The 15,953-nt window shown below is 61.6% G+C and overlaps 1 protein-coding gene across 5 annotated transcripts in view; it reads left to right on the top strand.

The window, feature by feature from the left end:
- The window catches only part of ASPSCR1 (ASPSCR1 tether for SLC2A4, UBX domain containing), a 30,899-nt gene that overhangs the window by 14,047 nt on the left and 899 nt on the right, over window positions 1-15,953 (top strand). For 2 of the 5 annotated variants that reach the window (XM_022589286.3, XM_022589289.3), the window contains exons 6-13: window positions 563-636; window positions 991-1,426; window positions 10,695-10,834; window positions 11,070-11,151; window positions 11,517-11,583; window positions 12,029-12,091; window positions 12,651-12,703; window positions 13,766-13,890. In XM_022589286.3, the coding sequence (XP_022444994.3) occupies window positions 563-636; window positions 991-1,426; window positions 10,695-10,834; window positions 11,070-11,151; window positions 11,517-11,583; window positions 12,029-12,091; window positions 12,651-12,703; window positions 13,766-13,890 (1,040 nt within the window). The remainder of the gene's footprint in view (window positions 1-562; window positions 637-990; window positions 1,427-10,694; window positions 10,835-11,069; window positions 11,152-11,516; window positions 11,584-12,028; window positions 12,092-12,650; window positions 12,704-13,765; window positions 13,891-15,953) is intronic. The other 3 variants (XM_022589287.3, XM_022589288.3, XR_002646787.3) reach the window with 3 other exon arrangements.

The raw sequence follows: 15,953 nt of genomic DNA, 5'->3' as shown, positions 1-15,953 counted from the left end.
GTCCCCGCCCGTCCGCCCGTGACGGGGGACCCTCTTGGCACTTGTCCCCTGGCTCACAGGGGCTTTTTGTTTCAACCCTGGCCAAGCGCCCTTTCCTGGCCTGGGGTGGCCACTGTCCCCGAGGGGCCCCTGGTGTAGACAGGGCATACCCACCTATTTATCCCAGTTTGAGGTTCCTGACCCAGGGCTCAGTGGGGCAGGGGTTCCAGGGCTGTGAGCGGGAGGGACCTGGGGGGATGGGTCCTCCCCTGGAGGAGACAGACCACTGGGCCTCAGGCACCTGGGCCTGGATCAGCTCCAGCCCTCAGAGGGCTGGTTAGCTGGCCAGATGTGCCTAACCCCGGCCTGAGCCCTGCCCGCCCAGACCTCGGATGGGGTGGGGTTGGGGAGACAGACATGGACCAGCGAACAAATGCTCAGGTGTAGATTGGGGTGCAGGGGGCTGGACCCAGGCCTTTTGGGAGCTGTGGCTGGCTGGGGGAGCCCATGGTGCTGGTGACACAGTGCCCAGGCTGGGGGAGGCAGCGAGGGGTCAGCAGGATGTCCTGTTCCCTCCTCACAGGTGACCGGTAGAGCCGCCTTGCAGAGCACGACGCTGCAGTCACTGGGCCTCACCGGGGGCAGTGCCATCATCAGGTGGGGGGGGTCTCTGAGTCTGGTTTAGTGAAGAAAACTGCGGTCTCAAGGGAAAGGAAACAGGAAATGTGGGGAAGCCCAGACCCTTGCCAGTCGCTTCTCCCACCTGCAGTCTGTGGGGGCTGGGCACCATGGGGCGCAGCGTCAGGTGGGGGATCTGCCCTCAGCCGGGCTGGCGTGGCGGACCCATGCACACTTCTTCCCCCGTGAGCTAAGGCGGGTCGGGAAGGGCTGTGCGGTGCTTTCAGGGGATTGGATTTGGTTTGGTAGTCACCAGAAGATACGATGCTGGCACTGTGAGACACGGGGCTCCGTGTATGGAGTTTCATTTGCTTTCCGGGCCTACCCACTCAGGTTTTCCATGAAGAGACATGATTCCACTGGCAAGCAGGAGCCCGGGGTCTCCTGGAGCAAAAGCCCAGGAAGCCCGACCCCTTCCTTGTCGGCCGACCAGGCAGCCAGCAGCCCTCTGTTTCCACTGAATTCAGCGGAGCTCAGCCAGGGCGATGTGAGCCATCAGGATGAGGCAGCGAGCCCGGGGGCTGGCCGCGTGGATGGCCTGGGCCCGAAGCCGGTGGATGCTCAGGCGAAGCAGATCTCCAAGGAGCCCACGCCAGCCCCCTTTGTTCCTTTCTCGGGTGGGGGACAGCGACTGGGGGGCCCCTCCGGGTCCGTGAGGCCTCTGATGTCATCTTCAGCCAAACTGCCAAAGTCCTTCTCCAGCCCTGCAGGCCCCTCCCAGCCAAAGAAGTCGAGGCCTGGCCAGGAGCCCCAGCCGGAGCCGGAGCTGGTAAGGGGCAAGCTGGGCGCTGGGGTCCTTTCTCTTAACTGCACCTGACCTCATGGCTGGTCAGCCCAGGGTGCAGCAGGGTCGCTGGGTGCGGTTTCATCTTCCCAGGGAAGCGATTTTTTGGTTTTGCTTTGCCTGAAATCAGCTTTCTTGAGGCACCATTTTAGATGTACAGTTGATGGGTTTTGACAAACCTGTGTGTCTTGGCTGGCCATGTCACAGCCAAGAGAGCCATCCTTCCCAGAGCCTTGGACGTGGCGCCTCCACCTTCTCCTGGGCTGGTGGGTTTGACTGGCTTTTGACGGGAAGATGGTTTGGCCTTGATTGTCCCACGCCACATTGACTCCTGAGCCAGGCATGCTGCAGCTCACGCGCTATGTCCCACCACTGGCCAGTGGGCGTGTGGGGCACACGCCAAACGGGCAGAAGAGGGTGAGTTTGCTCACTCTCCACAAGCTTGTGGGTGGGGCCTCAGACGTCTCTGGTGGGGACTTCTTGGAAGTTCCTGGCGGCCGTCTGAGCCACGGCTGGGAGGAGGGCATGCAGCCCGCACGGAGCTGTGATGAAACGGCCCAGGCCCTGGGTTGCCTCTGTGACGCTGTCTTCTAGTCTGATCAGCTCTATTGAGGTACGACTTAATAGACACCTACCATTAGGGCAGTGTTAGGCTTTTTGTCTTCTCGATGTTGAATCTGTCTTTGGGCACCTTTGAGCTGTGCCCTAGTCTCACATCCTCCCCCACAGTGATGCCCGCCCCTGTCCCCTGCTCTGACCACACACAGACATGAGGGGTGGAAGGGGCCTTGCATCTTGGATCACGCTGAGCAAGAGGACCCCCAGGTGGGTGGCACCTCTGCAGAAGTCAGGCGTGTGGCCAGTGTCTGCCTCCCTGCTGTCTGATGGAGGCCATCTCTGGTCTTCTGTGGGTCAGGCCAGCCTCTCCCTGGGCAGTTGCAGCTGTGTTGGAGCTCCTAAGAGGGAGGACAGGCGTGGCCCCTGTCGGGTTGGTGCTCAAGCTTGGCACCAGGGCAGGACTTTCTCCCTGGAGTGCCTCTGGGACTTTCTTCAGTAGGGCTTTCATGAGTCGTACGGCAGAGCTTCCATAGGCTTTTTTTTTTTTTTTTTTTGCGGTACGCCTCTTACTGTCGTGGCCTCTCCCTTTGCGGAGCACAGGCTCCGGACGTGCAGGCTTAGTGGCCATGGCTCATGGGCCCAGCCGCTCCACGGCACGTGGAATCTTCCCGGACCGGGGCACGAACCCGTGTCCCCTACATCAGCAGGCCGATTCTCAACCACTGCGCCACCAGGGAAGCCCCCATAGGCTTCTTTGTGTCCCTCTGTGTGACTGCTCCCTCAGCAGTGCTCACAGACTGTTTTCAGGAAAGGCGTGTTGTAGATTTCCCAATGTTTTGGGCTCCTGCGCTGTGCTGGGCCCCCTGCCTCTTGGGGTTGGCCCCCAGGGAGGCCCAGGCATTCATCCAGAGTCCAGCTTAGGTCTCTGGCTTGTGGCTGGAGAGGGTCTTTCCAAATAAAGAGACCTTACGGTGGGGCCAGCCTGGGTTTCCAGCCTGGGCTGCACGTTGTCACCTGTGGAGCCCTTGAGGCTGCACAGGTGCATGTGGGCGTTATTCGAGACGCAGCTGCGCCTTCTGAGTGAGGGCTCCAGGTTCTGCGCTCTCTTCTGCCCTTCCTTCCAGCCAGAGTGGCTCCATGTGCCAACGCTCAGGGTCCACTTGAGGTTTTAAGTGACGAGAAGGATGCCACTGCTGAAACGAATTCCTTTTTACAAATCACCTTTCCAGACGATGGAGAGCCATTGCAGGATTCCCTGCCTGGAGCAGGAGCTTGTGGAGTGAGAATGGTGAGGCTCCACCCGGGCAGTGGATGCTGCTGGTTTTTATACCCAGCAGCCTTGCTCACTTGCTTTACTGGTTCCAGCAGTTTCTCATTTTCAATTGGAGTCTGCAGATAATGTCAGCTTATCTTTTTCCTTGATGTCCTTACTTCTCTCATTTTTTTTTCTTGTCGTATTGCAGTGATTGAGTCTCTGTTGAATAGCAGCAAATTTAGTGGGCATCGTTGTCTTGACCTTGATCTCACATGGAGTAATCTTAGTTTATCTGTGAAAGATGCTGCGGGCTGTGAAAAGTCTTTATCAAATCAAGAGTTTCTATTCCTAATTCTCTGAGAATTTTTCTTTATCAAAAGTAAGAGTGGTGCTTTTTTTTTTTTTTTGCCGTACGCTGGCCTCTCACTGTTGTGGCCTCTCCCGTTGTGCAGCGCAGGCTCAGCGGCCATGGCTCACGGGCGCAGCCGCCCCGCGGCATGTGGGATCTTCCCGGACCGGGGCACGAACCCGTGTCCCCTGCATCGGCAGGCGGACTCTCAACCACTGCGCCACCAGGGAAGCCCAAGAGTGGTGCTTTATGAGCTGCGTTTCCCGCACTGAGGTGATTCCACGCCTTCGCTCTCATTTAGTTCGTTTGCATGCTGAGGTTTGGGATGGATTTCCCCCACGAAGCTATCCTTGCATTCCAGGGGTCAGTCCAGTTTCAGTGATGTGTTTAGCTACACTCTGAGTTGCTGTTAACTAATATTTTAGTGCTGGAGCCTGCATCCTGTCTCTTCTAGAGCACCCTCCTCACTCTTGCTTTCAGGTCACATACCTGAAGGGGAGGGTGGAGGGACAGGGGCACCTGTGCCTGCGCGGGGTGGGCCGTGCGGAGGCTCAGTGGTGGGACAGAGCCCAAGTTCCTGCAGAGGGGCAGGTGGCGGGGGCTTCCTCCTGCTTCCTGAACCATGCTTTGTGTGTCCTTGCTGAATGGATGGGGGAAGGGAGGGGAACTGAGCCAGTCCCAAGCCCCGTGAATGTCTGTCCTGGGGAGGTGGTGGTGGTGCCCTGGCTCTTCAGGGACCCCACTGGCTTCTACGCTGATGTCTGGGCTGCATTAGACACTAGTACGAAGCCCCCAGTCTCACAGGCTCGTCACCTGGGCCCAGAATCAGCTTTCGAAAGCAGAGCCTTGTGGTTGGGGTGAGCCAGGGCTGGGGGCCCAACTCCCTTCGGGCCTGCTCTTTCTGGGGACCCCTAGGTTTGGGGGCCAGAAAACTAGTACCGGGGCTGGCTGTCTCCTTCTCCCACCCTAAAGGCTGTGGCTCTCTGCATCTCTTGGGAGCCTGCTGACTCCCCAGGGCTGTGTGGGGAGTGGCCTGGTCTGGTGCCAGCCTGATAGGTGGTTGCTGTCAGGCGCAGGATCCCAGTGCATCCCCGAGCGCTGACCCCAGGGGCCCCAGGAAGGAGGAGTCCTGGGGAGGGTCCGCCTGGCCGCCAGCAGTGTGTGTCTTTGATCTGGGAGCCCCAGCAGCTGGTTGATTGTGGAGCGTCCCCCGCCCGCCTGCCTCGCGCCTCCTGTCACACTGACAGCCGTGCACCCGGAGGCCCGGCTGGCCACATGCTGTCTGCTTTGCGTCCCCTCGAGTCCTGGGGGAGGGGAGAAGGGAACAAATCAGAACTTTTGGGGGAACTTCAAAGGTACACTTTAGTAATCAAAAAGAGTTTCCAAGTTTCCCATTAATGTTTTGCCTGTGTGTGGTTTTGGATTTGAATGAAGAGTCAGAAGAGACAGGATGAAATGCAGGCAGGTCCTCGGCTGAGGCCCAGGCTGGTTTGCAGACCCGGGCGGCTCCTGCCTTTGATGTCAGAACATTAATTATTAGAAGGTAGCTTTACTGGCCGTCAGAACCAAGTGCGGAGAGAGGCTGGGGCTGCCCGGCGGCCCCTGGCCTGTCCTTTGAAGTCCTTCCGCTGGCCCAGGAGGCTGCCCCGCAGCTCTTTGTGCTGCTGGGCTGTGCTCCCAGCCGGCGTCCCCCCACGCAGCTGGCACAGGGGTTCGTGATCAAAGGCCCCAACCCCCTGGGAAGGGCGGGCTGACTGCAGTCTCCCCTGCCTGCCCCTCACCCTCCAGGGTATGGTCTCATCTCCTGAAGACGTGGCCCCGGGGGCTTACTCCGCACCTTGCAGCCATGTCTCAGGGCAGGCGTCAGCTTCGCCTCTGGCTGTCCCCGGTTTACGGGAAGGTTTAGAACACGCAGGGCTGGGGGGAGCCTGGCCAGGACCTGGGGCCTGGGGTGGACCGAGAGCAGTGCCCCTTGCTGCCCTGCCACCCTCCTCCTCTTGGCCCGGGATGCCTGTCCATGACATGCCCCCAAGAGCACAGCCCACTTTCCCCCCGTGTGTGGGCCCAGGGCGTGCTGTGAGCCTGTCCCTGCACTGCCGCTGTTTGTGGACACTCCCGGGGCTCTGGCCTTGGCCTTAACTTGGGATGCCCTTTGAGGTTTGCTGGCAGATGGGTCAGCAACTTTGAAGGCCCCAACTGAGTCTTGAGGCGGTTTTTAAAGCCTGGTGACAGGCAGGTGCCCTCCAGCTGTCCTTGTCATGCTGTGTCTCAACCATGACTAGACTTGGGGGAGAGACAGATGCCCAACCTGCGAAGCCATGGAGAACCGGTGGGCAGGGCGCCCCGGCTGCCAGAGTACCCCCTGGAACCCCAGAGCTGCCCGCAGGGCCAAGCAGCCTCGTTTGCAGGCCCCCATCCTGATCGGGCTCAAGGGGCTCCCTCTGCGGGGTTTCTCCTGGCCCTTTGGTCTGCTGTGTGCGTCCACCCCTGGGTTTGCTGGCCTGGAGCAGGCGTCTTCCCCTGTGCATGAGGAGAGCCACCCCATGCCTTACATTTGCTTATTTCAGTCCTTTGGGGGTTCATGCACTGCGTGCCCAGACAGGTGGGGCCACGCCAGGGCATGGAGCCACCGGGTTTCAAAGTGTGCCTGCGTCACTGTCGCAGCCCAGCGTTTCTCCTCTTCTTAAAGATGCTCTCATTTTTCCTGCTTGGAAGGCGGGCAGGCCCAGGTGTGGACGTTGGCCCAGGGCTGGGCAGGCGCGGCCTCCGCCTGTGCCGCTGGCAGGCCCAGCAGATGAGGGGCTGGAGTTCAGTGCAGCCTTGCCAGTCAGGCCCGGCCTCGTGCTGGCGCGTTGCTCCCTTCAGAGGGCGGCCGGCTCTGAGAGTGACGGAGGCTTGGCCCGCCTTCCTCCCGCGTAGTGTTTCATTTCAGCTCCAAGCCTCAAGGGGAAACGCTTCACATTCCCTGTTACCAAAAACCATTGTCAGAGGACAGTCTGGGTAAGAGGGAGGCGGGAGGGCGGGAGGAAAACAAGAGCCCTCACAGGGCAGCTGGAAAATCTGGGGTTGAGGTCACCTCCAAATAGTTTTTACATTTTTTCTCCCTGTGTCATCATGTCCTGGAAAATTACTGTCAAGAAAATGAAACCTCAGCAGGCAGTGAGGCCGCTTTTGACATGAGGAGACCCCTGTGTGCCCAAGTGGGTTCTCAGCCACTCGTGTGGCGGCCACTGGAGCATGTCCACTGGCTGTTGGGGGAAGCCATGGGCCCACGTCTCAGCCCAGAGCCCCGTCCCCTGGTCCCCTCCAGGCCTGGCCTCTCACTGCCTGTGGCATGGGGCTGAGGGTAGGCAGTGCCCTCACACCTTCCTCCCCTCGGGTCTCCCTCGAAGGGTCCATCCTGGTGTGACAGAGGCTCTTCCTGAAGGCACTGGTGGCCGTCCACAGCTGGTGGCGGGTCCCCAAGTCCCCATGGCTGAGTGGCCCAGGTGTCAGTCCAGTGTCTGCAGCCTCAGGCTGTCACCCAGGGCCTCCTCTGAACGTCACCCGCAGAGGGTGCTCCTGTTCCCCCACCTCTGGAGGGTCCTTTCCCTCCCAAGTGCCCTCTGGGCCCCTCGCCAGTATCCTCCAGTTCGCAGACAGCCTGACTTGTCTGCTCTCTCTGTCCACCTCCCTCCTTTCTGGTCTTCTGGGTGTTCTCTTGTCTTAATACCCTCGGTGGAGGCTGGGACAGGGGAGTCTTTGCTAGGGTCGTGTGCTTGCAGGAAATGAGAGACCCCTGCTGGGCGTTCCACCAGAAGGATTGGGTCTCCTGTGGCCCCGCCCTTGGAGCCTGCAGACACCTGCCGTTTCTCCCCTCAGGATCATGCCCGTGCCTGTTTTCTCACCTGTCATGCGCTGTCATGTAGGCCCCCCCCCCGCCCCATGGTCTCAGACCCCAGGCTCTGGCTGCCTCCTCCTCATTCTGCCCATCTTCTGGCCAACAGTGAGATGCCCGCAGCGTCGGGGCCACCGGGGGAGGGACCGGCTCCTCTGGCTTTCCTGGGGTTAGGGGGTGGGGGCGGCGGGAGACGGGGCCGGGGCTGTGCTCTGGACGCTGACAGCGTTCAGGAGCTGGACCTTGAGCTGATGATGGAGAACCTGCGACTTTGGCAGGATGACCCAAGCCTGGTGACATGGGGTTCTTAGTGGAGGCGCGTCCTCTGAGTGGCTCCCTGGTAGGATCTGGAGGAGCAGACCTGGAGATTCGGGCTGTCAGGTGGGCCAGCTGTCAGGTGCGCCGGGAAGGTTCTAGGCCTGCCACGCCACCAGCATCCTCGGGCACCAACTGGGAGGTTCATCTTGGAGGCCCATCCTGGACCCTGGGGCTGTGTCCCTCCCTTGGCCAGCACACAGGAGCCCAGTCCCCATGGTGAGGGCGCTGAGGCCCTCTGACAGTGGCCACTGTATACGTTTTTTTTTTTTTCTTCATGGTGTCTCATCCTAGATCTCTATTCTCCATCCAAAAACATCTCCATAAATCCACCTAGGATGGGAGCTGTGCACGATAACTGCCCATGACCAAGGAGCGGCAGGTAAAGGAACAGCAAATGAGGCCTAGATTGCCGGCAGAGCATTGGAAGTGAGCAGGGCCAGGGCTTGGCCTCCGCTGGCGCCGTGTCTGCCCTACTTCCACCCATGTGGAGCGGTCAGACCTACTCCTCCTTTCCTGGTCTCTCTCCTCTTTGCGGTGGAAATATCTGCTGGGCAGGCCTCGTGGAGGTGTTTGAAGCCCCCTGGCTTCTCCCTCGGTCATTTGGTAGGACAGGGTGGTCCGTCCTACCAGGCCAGCCATGGATATCCACTGTTCTCATGGGACAGGGACCTCCTGGGGTCCGGTCGTGGCGGCAGCTCTGGGACTTGGATGGTCTGGCCCCTGGGCTCTGATGGGCAGCAGAGGCTGCTCGGAACCCTGGCTCCTCTGCCCAGGAGCAGGGAGGTCCCCAAGACGCAGGGCGGTGCAGGAGAATGAGAGAGTGGGATCTTGAGGTGGCTCTCTCCCAGTGCTCTGGTTCCTGTGTGGGACCCCGGCTCCTGGCTGCTCTTGGACAGACAAACGGGCTTCTGGAGCAGAGCTAAGGCATGGGAGGAGGGGTGTGAATCGAAGGTAGATCCAACACGGAGAGAGATTTTTGTCTGCTCACTTTCTGACTGAAAGTCAGTGGCCCCTGAGCAGCATGAAGCCAGCAGCTGGTGTCACCTGCGTCCCTGTTCTGGAAGTTGTGGGAGGGTTGTGGAAAGTGCTAGCAACCTGCAGTCCTCCAGGTTACCCCTGGGCTGTGCACTGGAAGTACCCAGGAGGATAAGGAGGCCAGAGTGGCCCCGTGCACTTAGGGTCGGGCTTCCCCAGCCATGCCCCCCGGGGATCAGGGGGCCTGTCTGATGGTCAGGCTCAGCTCCAGGCCATGGATCACAAGTCACCCAATTGCTGGATTCTCGGGGTGACTCATGTGTCCAGAACTGGGTCCTCGGAGGGCGGGACTGGGACAGGGAGGTCCCAGAGCTTGCTCGTTGGCTTGTGGGCTTTGTGCTCGAGCGCCGGGGGGCCTGGCACTCGTGGACACGGCGGTCCCCAGCTCAGGCACATCCACATCTGCCCTCGCCCTCCCCCAGGAGCCCAGGCAAGTGCTCAGCCCTTCTGGAATGCAGGCGCCGTGGCTGTGGGGGGCAGCCTGGCATCTTGTTATAAAAAGCTCTGGTGTGGACTGCCTGTGGGCCGCAGGAGGGTTGTGGCTTTGAGGGGGCAGCCCCCAGGGGCCTCGATCAGCCACCTACGGACCCCACTGCCCGGGCCTCAGCCAGCCCTTCCTGGCCACCCTGCCACAGTGCCTTGAGATCAGTGGGGCTTCCTGGCGAGAACCCACCTCCCTTCATTACGAGGAGTGACGCAGCTGTGCACTCAGGAATGTCAGAGACCTGCTGGCCTGGGCAGTCAAGGCCTCGGGTGTGGCTGGGGGAACAGCCCTGGGACACCTGGCAGGTGCACTGGGCAGCTTCAGCCCTCGACCAGCCCCAGGTTGGTGAGTCTGACCTCTAGAGTGGGTGCGGCTGTGGTTGGGCCGGAGCGCAGGAAGGGATGATCGGAGAAGCCTGCTGAGTCCGGCTCTGAGTGTTGAAGGCAGGAGGTGGGATTTCGGTGCCAGGCTGGGGCGGGGAGGAGGGGGCAGGCGGGAGCAGAAGGCAGAGAAGTGACCTCACCCCAGACGGCTTGTGGATGTTCTGTGCGAGGGAGGGCAGGACCTGGCATGGGCCCTGCCGGCGCAGCTGGACACCTCTGTTGGGCCCGGCTCCGTGGGCGGCCTCAGTGCCGCGAAGGTGTCTCTCCACATAGTCACTTGGGCTACACTGGCTACAATTACCCACCCGGAGGCACTGCAAGCAGAGCAGGCCCTGCCTTATAATTTCCCTCTCCATTGCTGCCAATTAGGAGAGACGCTGTCCCTTCCTGTGTCCCCACGGTGGGCAGAGGGTGGGGCCAGCTGCTCCCCCAGAGAAGGGAGGAGGGGTCAGCCTGGCCATAGGGCCAGCAGCTGGCCGGTTTTTGCCAAATCTGTAATTTGGGGGCTGTCGCTTCTCCTGCCCTTCCCATGGAACCGCTGACATGGCCATGACCAGGGCACTGCTCCCCAAGTTTTTTCCCCACTTGGGAGACCCTGATAACAGGTAGCTCCCTGGGGCTCGTGAGGAGCCCCCACGGAGACAGGAAGTGAACAGAGATGCTGCTGTTCACCCACTGCCCAAGTACCCCCCCAGCAGTCAGGGTGCCAGCTGACCCGGCTAAGCCAAGACCCCAGGGCCATGTGCCCTGTTGGTGAGTGAGGGTCTCAGTGTCAGTGTTGCTAAGCAGGCAGGCATGGTGGGAGGGGCTCCAGTCCTGGACAGGCTTGGCTGTCCCATGCCCCATCACGGAGACCCGGCCCTGGCCATGGGCTAACAGGTGGGGCCGGCAGCACATGGCTCAGCCGGGGTCTGCGCGGCCACCCCAGCCCCCTGGGATCGGGAGTCTGGGCCCTTCCCGGGACCTGCATCAGCCGAGCCCTCTGCCTGCCTAGCCAGTGGACCGAGACCCCGTGGTGTGCCACCCTGACCTGGAGGTGCTGCTCCAGGCCTGGCCTGCAGAGCTGCCTGACGAGTTCTTCGAAGTGACCGTGGATGATGTCAGAAGACGTTTGGCCCAGCTCAAGAGTGAACGGTGGGTGTGCACCTGGCCCCTTCAGAGACACCCGTGCCCTTGGCAGCACCTCAGAGGGTGAGGGGTCCCAGGCAGGGGGCTCCTAGTCCTGTCTGGCCCTATGTTGGGGAGCAGCTCACGAAGTCCAGGGGGACAAGGGAGAAACCCAGAGTCCAGCTGGTGTGGGGCCTCTGCTCTGGTTGGGGAGACTTGGGACCTTCACCACTGCCACCCCCTACCCCACCCCCCACCCCAGGAAGCGCCTGGAAGAAGCCCCCTTGGTGACCAAGGCCTTCAGAGAGGCTCAGATGAAGGAGAAGCTGCAGCGCTACCCTAAGGTACCCTGGGGCGGGAGGTGGTCTGCACATGGCTCTGCACTGGGGCCTCCTGCGGCTCCTGCAGCCCACAAGCCACTGGCCATGGTCTCCTGTACTTCAGCCCAGGCCTACACGGCCGTGGTTCATTAATGAGCCAGGCAGCCCCATTCTAAGGTGAAAAACATCAGTGTGTTTTCACAAGTGCATGTGGGTACTTGACTGGTCCTTGTGTCCAGCCCATGGGGCCAGGAGCGTTAGGGGGCAGCCAAGGTGAGGGGGCGCTGGCCCGGCGTGGCCGGGGGACCTAGCCATCGTGGGCCCAGGGGTGTGGATGCCTGGATTGGACTCCAGCTGTCCTGTTGACAAGCTGGCTTGTCCTGGCCTAGGTGGTCTTGAGGGTCCTGTTTCCTGACCGCTACATCCTGCAGGGCTTCTTCCGCCCCAGCGAGACCGGTGAGCAGCCCCGTCTGGGCGTCCAGGAGGGTGGGGGCGCCCTATGAGCTCTTCCAGGCTCCTTCCCTCTGGGCCATGGGGCAGGCAGCGGGTGTAGGGCTGGGGACTGGCTCACGTTGGAGGCTCGGCAGACCAGCCGGGCAGTACCCGTGGGACTGGGTGGCCCCGTGCACCCATCTGTTCTGAGCATGGGTGGGACAGAGGGGCACCCAGAGAAGGGTGGACCCAGGTCTCCCCCACACCCAGTAGCGGGGTCTTTGGCCTGGGGCTGCAGTTCACCTGGAAGGAAGGCAGCAGTGCCACCAGGTCTGAGTGGGGTTCTTGGTGACCTTGGGGAGCGGGTCTGCACACAGGTTGGACCTGGCTCATCCCATTGCAGAGGGGGCCTGGCCCTGGAGTGGGTCTGAGTGTGGGATCCCTGCTCACCCAACCCTTCCTCCTGCAGTGGGGGATTTGCGGGACTTCGTGAGGAGCCACCTGGGCAACCCCAAGCTGCCGTTCTACCTGTGTAAGTGCTTTTCTGGGACCTCCTGCTCAGCAGCCCTGGCACCTCCCAGTTGGGGCTTGAAGCAGCTTTTCCCACAGAAACAGCATCATGGGGCAGGCAGGTCCTGTGCCGGTGTCTGAGCATGAGTCCGGGACTGGGGAAGTTGGGGAGGGAGGTTGACCCTGCTCAGCGCCCCTGTGCCCTTTGCTTCCCACCTGGCCAGGAGCTGTAGGGGCTGGGGGCACAGGGGCAAGCTGCTGGCTTCCTTTGGAGGGCGTCTGGGTAGTGAAGGGTTAGGCCGCAGGGCTGCACAAGGAACTGTGAAGGGCAGGTGTCCCCTTGCAGGTGAGTCTGCCCGAGGCCCTCTTCCCAGCTTCTTGCTGGGTTTTTGCAGCAGTAGAGTGATGGACAGGGGGATGTGAGCTGAGGGGTACTTCAGAAATCCCTCAGCTGAGGCCTATGGCCCAGGCCTCGTGCTCACTCTCAGGCCTGTCCTGGGGCAGGGGGTGCATGGGCAAGGGATGGGGGGGTGATGGGGGGAGCGAGGCGTTTCCTAGCGCAGACAACCATCTTTCCGCAGTCATTGCTCCTCCAAAAACCATCCTGGACGACCACACGCTGACCCTCTTTCAGGTACTGCCTGCCTGCCTGGCTGGCTGGTGGGTGCTGCTAGGCTGGCCCGGGATGGGCACCTGCCCAGGAGGGAGCGTGAGGCCGCAGTCGGGAGTATGATTAAGGCCTTTTAGAGGGTGGACTAGGAGGGAGCAGAGTGCTGCTGAAGTCAGTTTTGGGGCTTTCCAGCCTCCTCTGCCTCCTGCCCCGGTGGGGATGGGCCTGCCCGGCTGGCTGCCACCGTCCTGAGCCAGGACTGCCCCTGGGTCTGGATGAGAAGGGGCTGGCAGGTGGGGCTGCTTAGGGGAACCCCTTAAGGGCCAAGGGTCAGAGGCCTCGGCTGCAGGTGGCCAGCTGCCCAGACGGGAGGGGCTGCTGCCAGGCCTGCTGCCTTGCCCCTGCCTTTCCCCTGGGCCCTGTGGCCTCCTCTGGGAATGCCGTGGTGGGCCCTCCCTGCTAGCTGGAGGCCCCTAGAGCTCCCAGGGTGAGGAGCGTTGATCCGGTGCCCTGCTGGGCCGCAGTCCAGAGCAAGAAGGAATGTCCTGTCCCTTCACCCCAGGAGAGCAGCCTGAGGCCTCCCCAGCCCTCTAGCCTAATGGTTTCCTCTTAAAGTGTCTTCAGATATTTTAATTAGTAACAGAGGCTGGCCTTTGTTAAGTGGCCAGCAGGCCCTGCAGAGGTCTGAGTTGGGGCAAGGGGGTCTGCTTGCTGCTCAGGACTGCCACCGTCATGGGGGGATGGGGCCAGACCAGCAGAGAGGCTGGAAGCCCACCAAGGAAAGGAGTCAAGGTTGGTGGGAGCAGGGTGCTTCCCCTGCCCCCACTCCCCCTTCTCAGCTCCCTTCTGCAGCCCCCCGGGAGCCCCAGAGGCACTGGGCCTCCTTCCTCTATCCCCACCCGCCCTCCCTCCCTCACCACTCTCCCTCACTGGCCAGCCTGTTGATAAACATTGAATTTGGAAGATGCTTTGGGATGGAGAGGGGCCAGCGTCCAGGCACCCCCCTCCAATTAGGAACCCTGGGGTGCTGCCTGTCCCGCCCACGTGGCCTGATTCCTGGTGACACTCTGCCCCCGCTACCAGCAGCCGTCTCCTTTCATCCGTCAGCTAGCCCTGGAGCCGTGGGGCCTCTGCTCGGAGTGGCGTCCCTGCCCGCCCGCGATCAGAGAGCTGGCAGGGCTCAGGGAAAGAAGGCTTCCTCCCTCCTGCGGGTGAGCAGGCGCGGGCGCGGAAGCTGCTGGCTTTCATGTCCCTGGCAGGGCCGCGTTCTGGCTGCCGGCTGCCCTGGAGGCTGCCCGGGGGCTGGTCCTGCGCCCCAGAAAGTGACAGCTCAGGGTGGGTGTGGGGGATGGCAGCCCAGTGCCCTTTTTGGCCACTGGATCAGGAGAGTGACTATTCGTTGGGAGAGGCCAAAGGGTGAGGCCAAGGATGGGAGGATGCAGAGGACCCAGTCCGTGGACACAAAGGTCCCCAACCCCCCACGTCATACCTGCTTCCTGGGACTGAGCCCCCTTAGTGCTGGTGCTGCCCCAAGCCTCAGGGAGCTCACTCGGCTCCCGTCTCAGCCACCCCCACCACTGCTTCGCCCAGAGCCCCTGCATCACCCTTAGTGGGCCCTGAAGACCACCACGATCCATGTAGACCTTGTCAGCCTGAGCAGAGGGGTACACCCTCCCTCCTGGCGGTCATGGTGGTCTTCTGTGCTGTCCACTCACCCCTTTTCCAATGGGACTTCCTGAGACACAGGCTGGCAGGTAGGGGGCTTCCAGCAGGTACTGAGGAAAGGCAGGGAGGCCAGGTTCAAGAGGAGCTGCCTCGAGGGGCCCAAATGGGTCCTTCAAGACTTCAAGCTCTGCAGCTCCCAGATGGCCCGCTGGGTGGGTGGCCCCAGTGCCTGGCGGGTTGGCCGGGTCAGGGTCTGGCTTCACTGCGCTACCCTAGAAAGGTTGAGGCACTGTCCTACCTGTGTTTCTCTCCCCACCCCCCCCAGCTTCCCGTGCCTCCAGGGCCCTGGGGCTGCCCTCCACCCTGCAACACATCTCTCCGCACCAGGCTATCATTCCAGGCATCACAGTGGGGTTTCAGAGTGTTCACGGCCCTTCTCTGTCCCTCAGCTTCAACTGCAATCTCAGCGTTCCTAGGCCTGGCCTTTGAAGCTTCCTCTTATTAATACTCCCCGCCCAGACGCCAAGAGCTCAGAGCCGGGCAGAGAGGATGCGCTCAGCTGGCAGCGGTGGCCCTTCCTCCAGGGCTAAGGACACAGAGCCTTGGGCGGTGGCCTTCCTGCTGCCTCAGGCCAGCTTTGGGGCTTACAGCCATGGTCCTCCTCGGGTGCAGAGGCGGGAATAGAGGCAGGTTATGACACTGGAGGGCTTCGGGATTCTCTGCAACAGCCCTGACTCTGCACCACAGTCCAGCCCCCTACCTGGGAGGCCTCTGGGGGTGTTTCGGGGGCCACGTGATGTGTCCTTGTCCCACACCTGTGCAGGTGGAGCCAGTCCTGAGCAGAAATCTTGCACACACCCCCCATGGACAGGCCTCCGGGAGGGGTGTGGGGACCCCAGTGCAACACCCACCTTGCAGGACAGGCTTGATGCTGGCTGGCACTGGCTTTTCCTTATCAAGCGAGACCAGTGCCGAGTCAGGGAACCCACCTGTGGGCTTTTGGGTCAAGGCAGTAGGCCTGGAGGCACCTCTCAGCCTGGGACTCACAGAGCGGCTTGGCTCCCAGAGCCCCCCCCCACCTTCCCCTTGTGCTGGGGCCACTAAGGGTCCCTTCCCTGGTGCTCCTGTCTCCAGTCTAGCTGCTTCCAGTGCACCTGGGCTCATATGTTAGTCCCTACGGAGTGCCCCCGACTCCCGCACTCTCTGTTCTTTGGGCAGCACAGGTGAGGGAGGGGAGTGGGGGGCATGGCGGGCTGTGCCCCATGCCCCCACCCATGCAGTTCTGTGTGAGTCTGCATCTCCTCTGACCTCTTGACCTCCTGCAGTCTCTGCTGAGGGCGGGGGCTTCCAAGCTTAGTTCCCACCTTCAGAATGTCAACTGTTTACCCCGGGAACTGGGCAGGAAGGGGAGGTAGTTAAAAATGCCAGAGCACACACACCACGAGAACTTCCTGTTCAGCTGGTGCTTGGGGCTGGCCCTAGGATTCTATGGTCTGATGCCCTGGCCTGTCTTGCACTGGGGTTGGTGCCAGAGGAATAGGTGAAGTTGGGCAGCGGACTGCACGGTGGGAGGGGCCTGGTAGGGCCGTAGCCCTCCTCAGCGGAGCCC

This window comes from Delphinapterus leucas, chromosome 19, assembly GCF_059928025.1.
Source record: "Delphinapterus leucas isolate spDelLeu-1000000601 "Yukka" chromosome 19, BTC_Dleu_Yukka2, whole genome shotgun sequence".
In the NCBI taxonomy this organism is placed as follows: domain Eukaryota; kingdom Metazoa; phylum Chordata; class Mammalia; order Artiodactyla; family Monodontidae; genus Delphinapterus; species Delphinapterus leucas.
The sequence above is the reverse complement of the archived record's forward strand: the minus strand, read 5'-3'. Positions and strand labels throughout refer to the sequence as shown.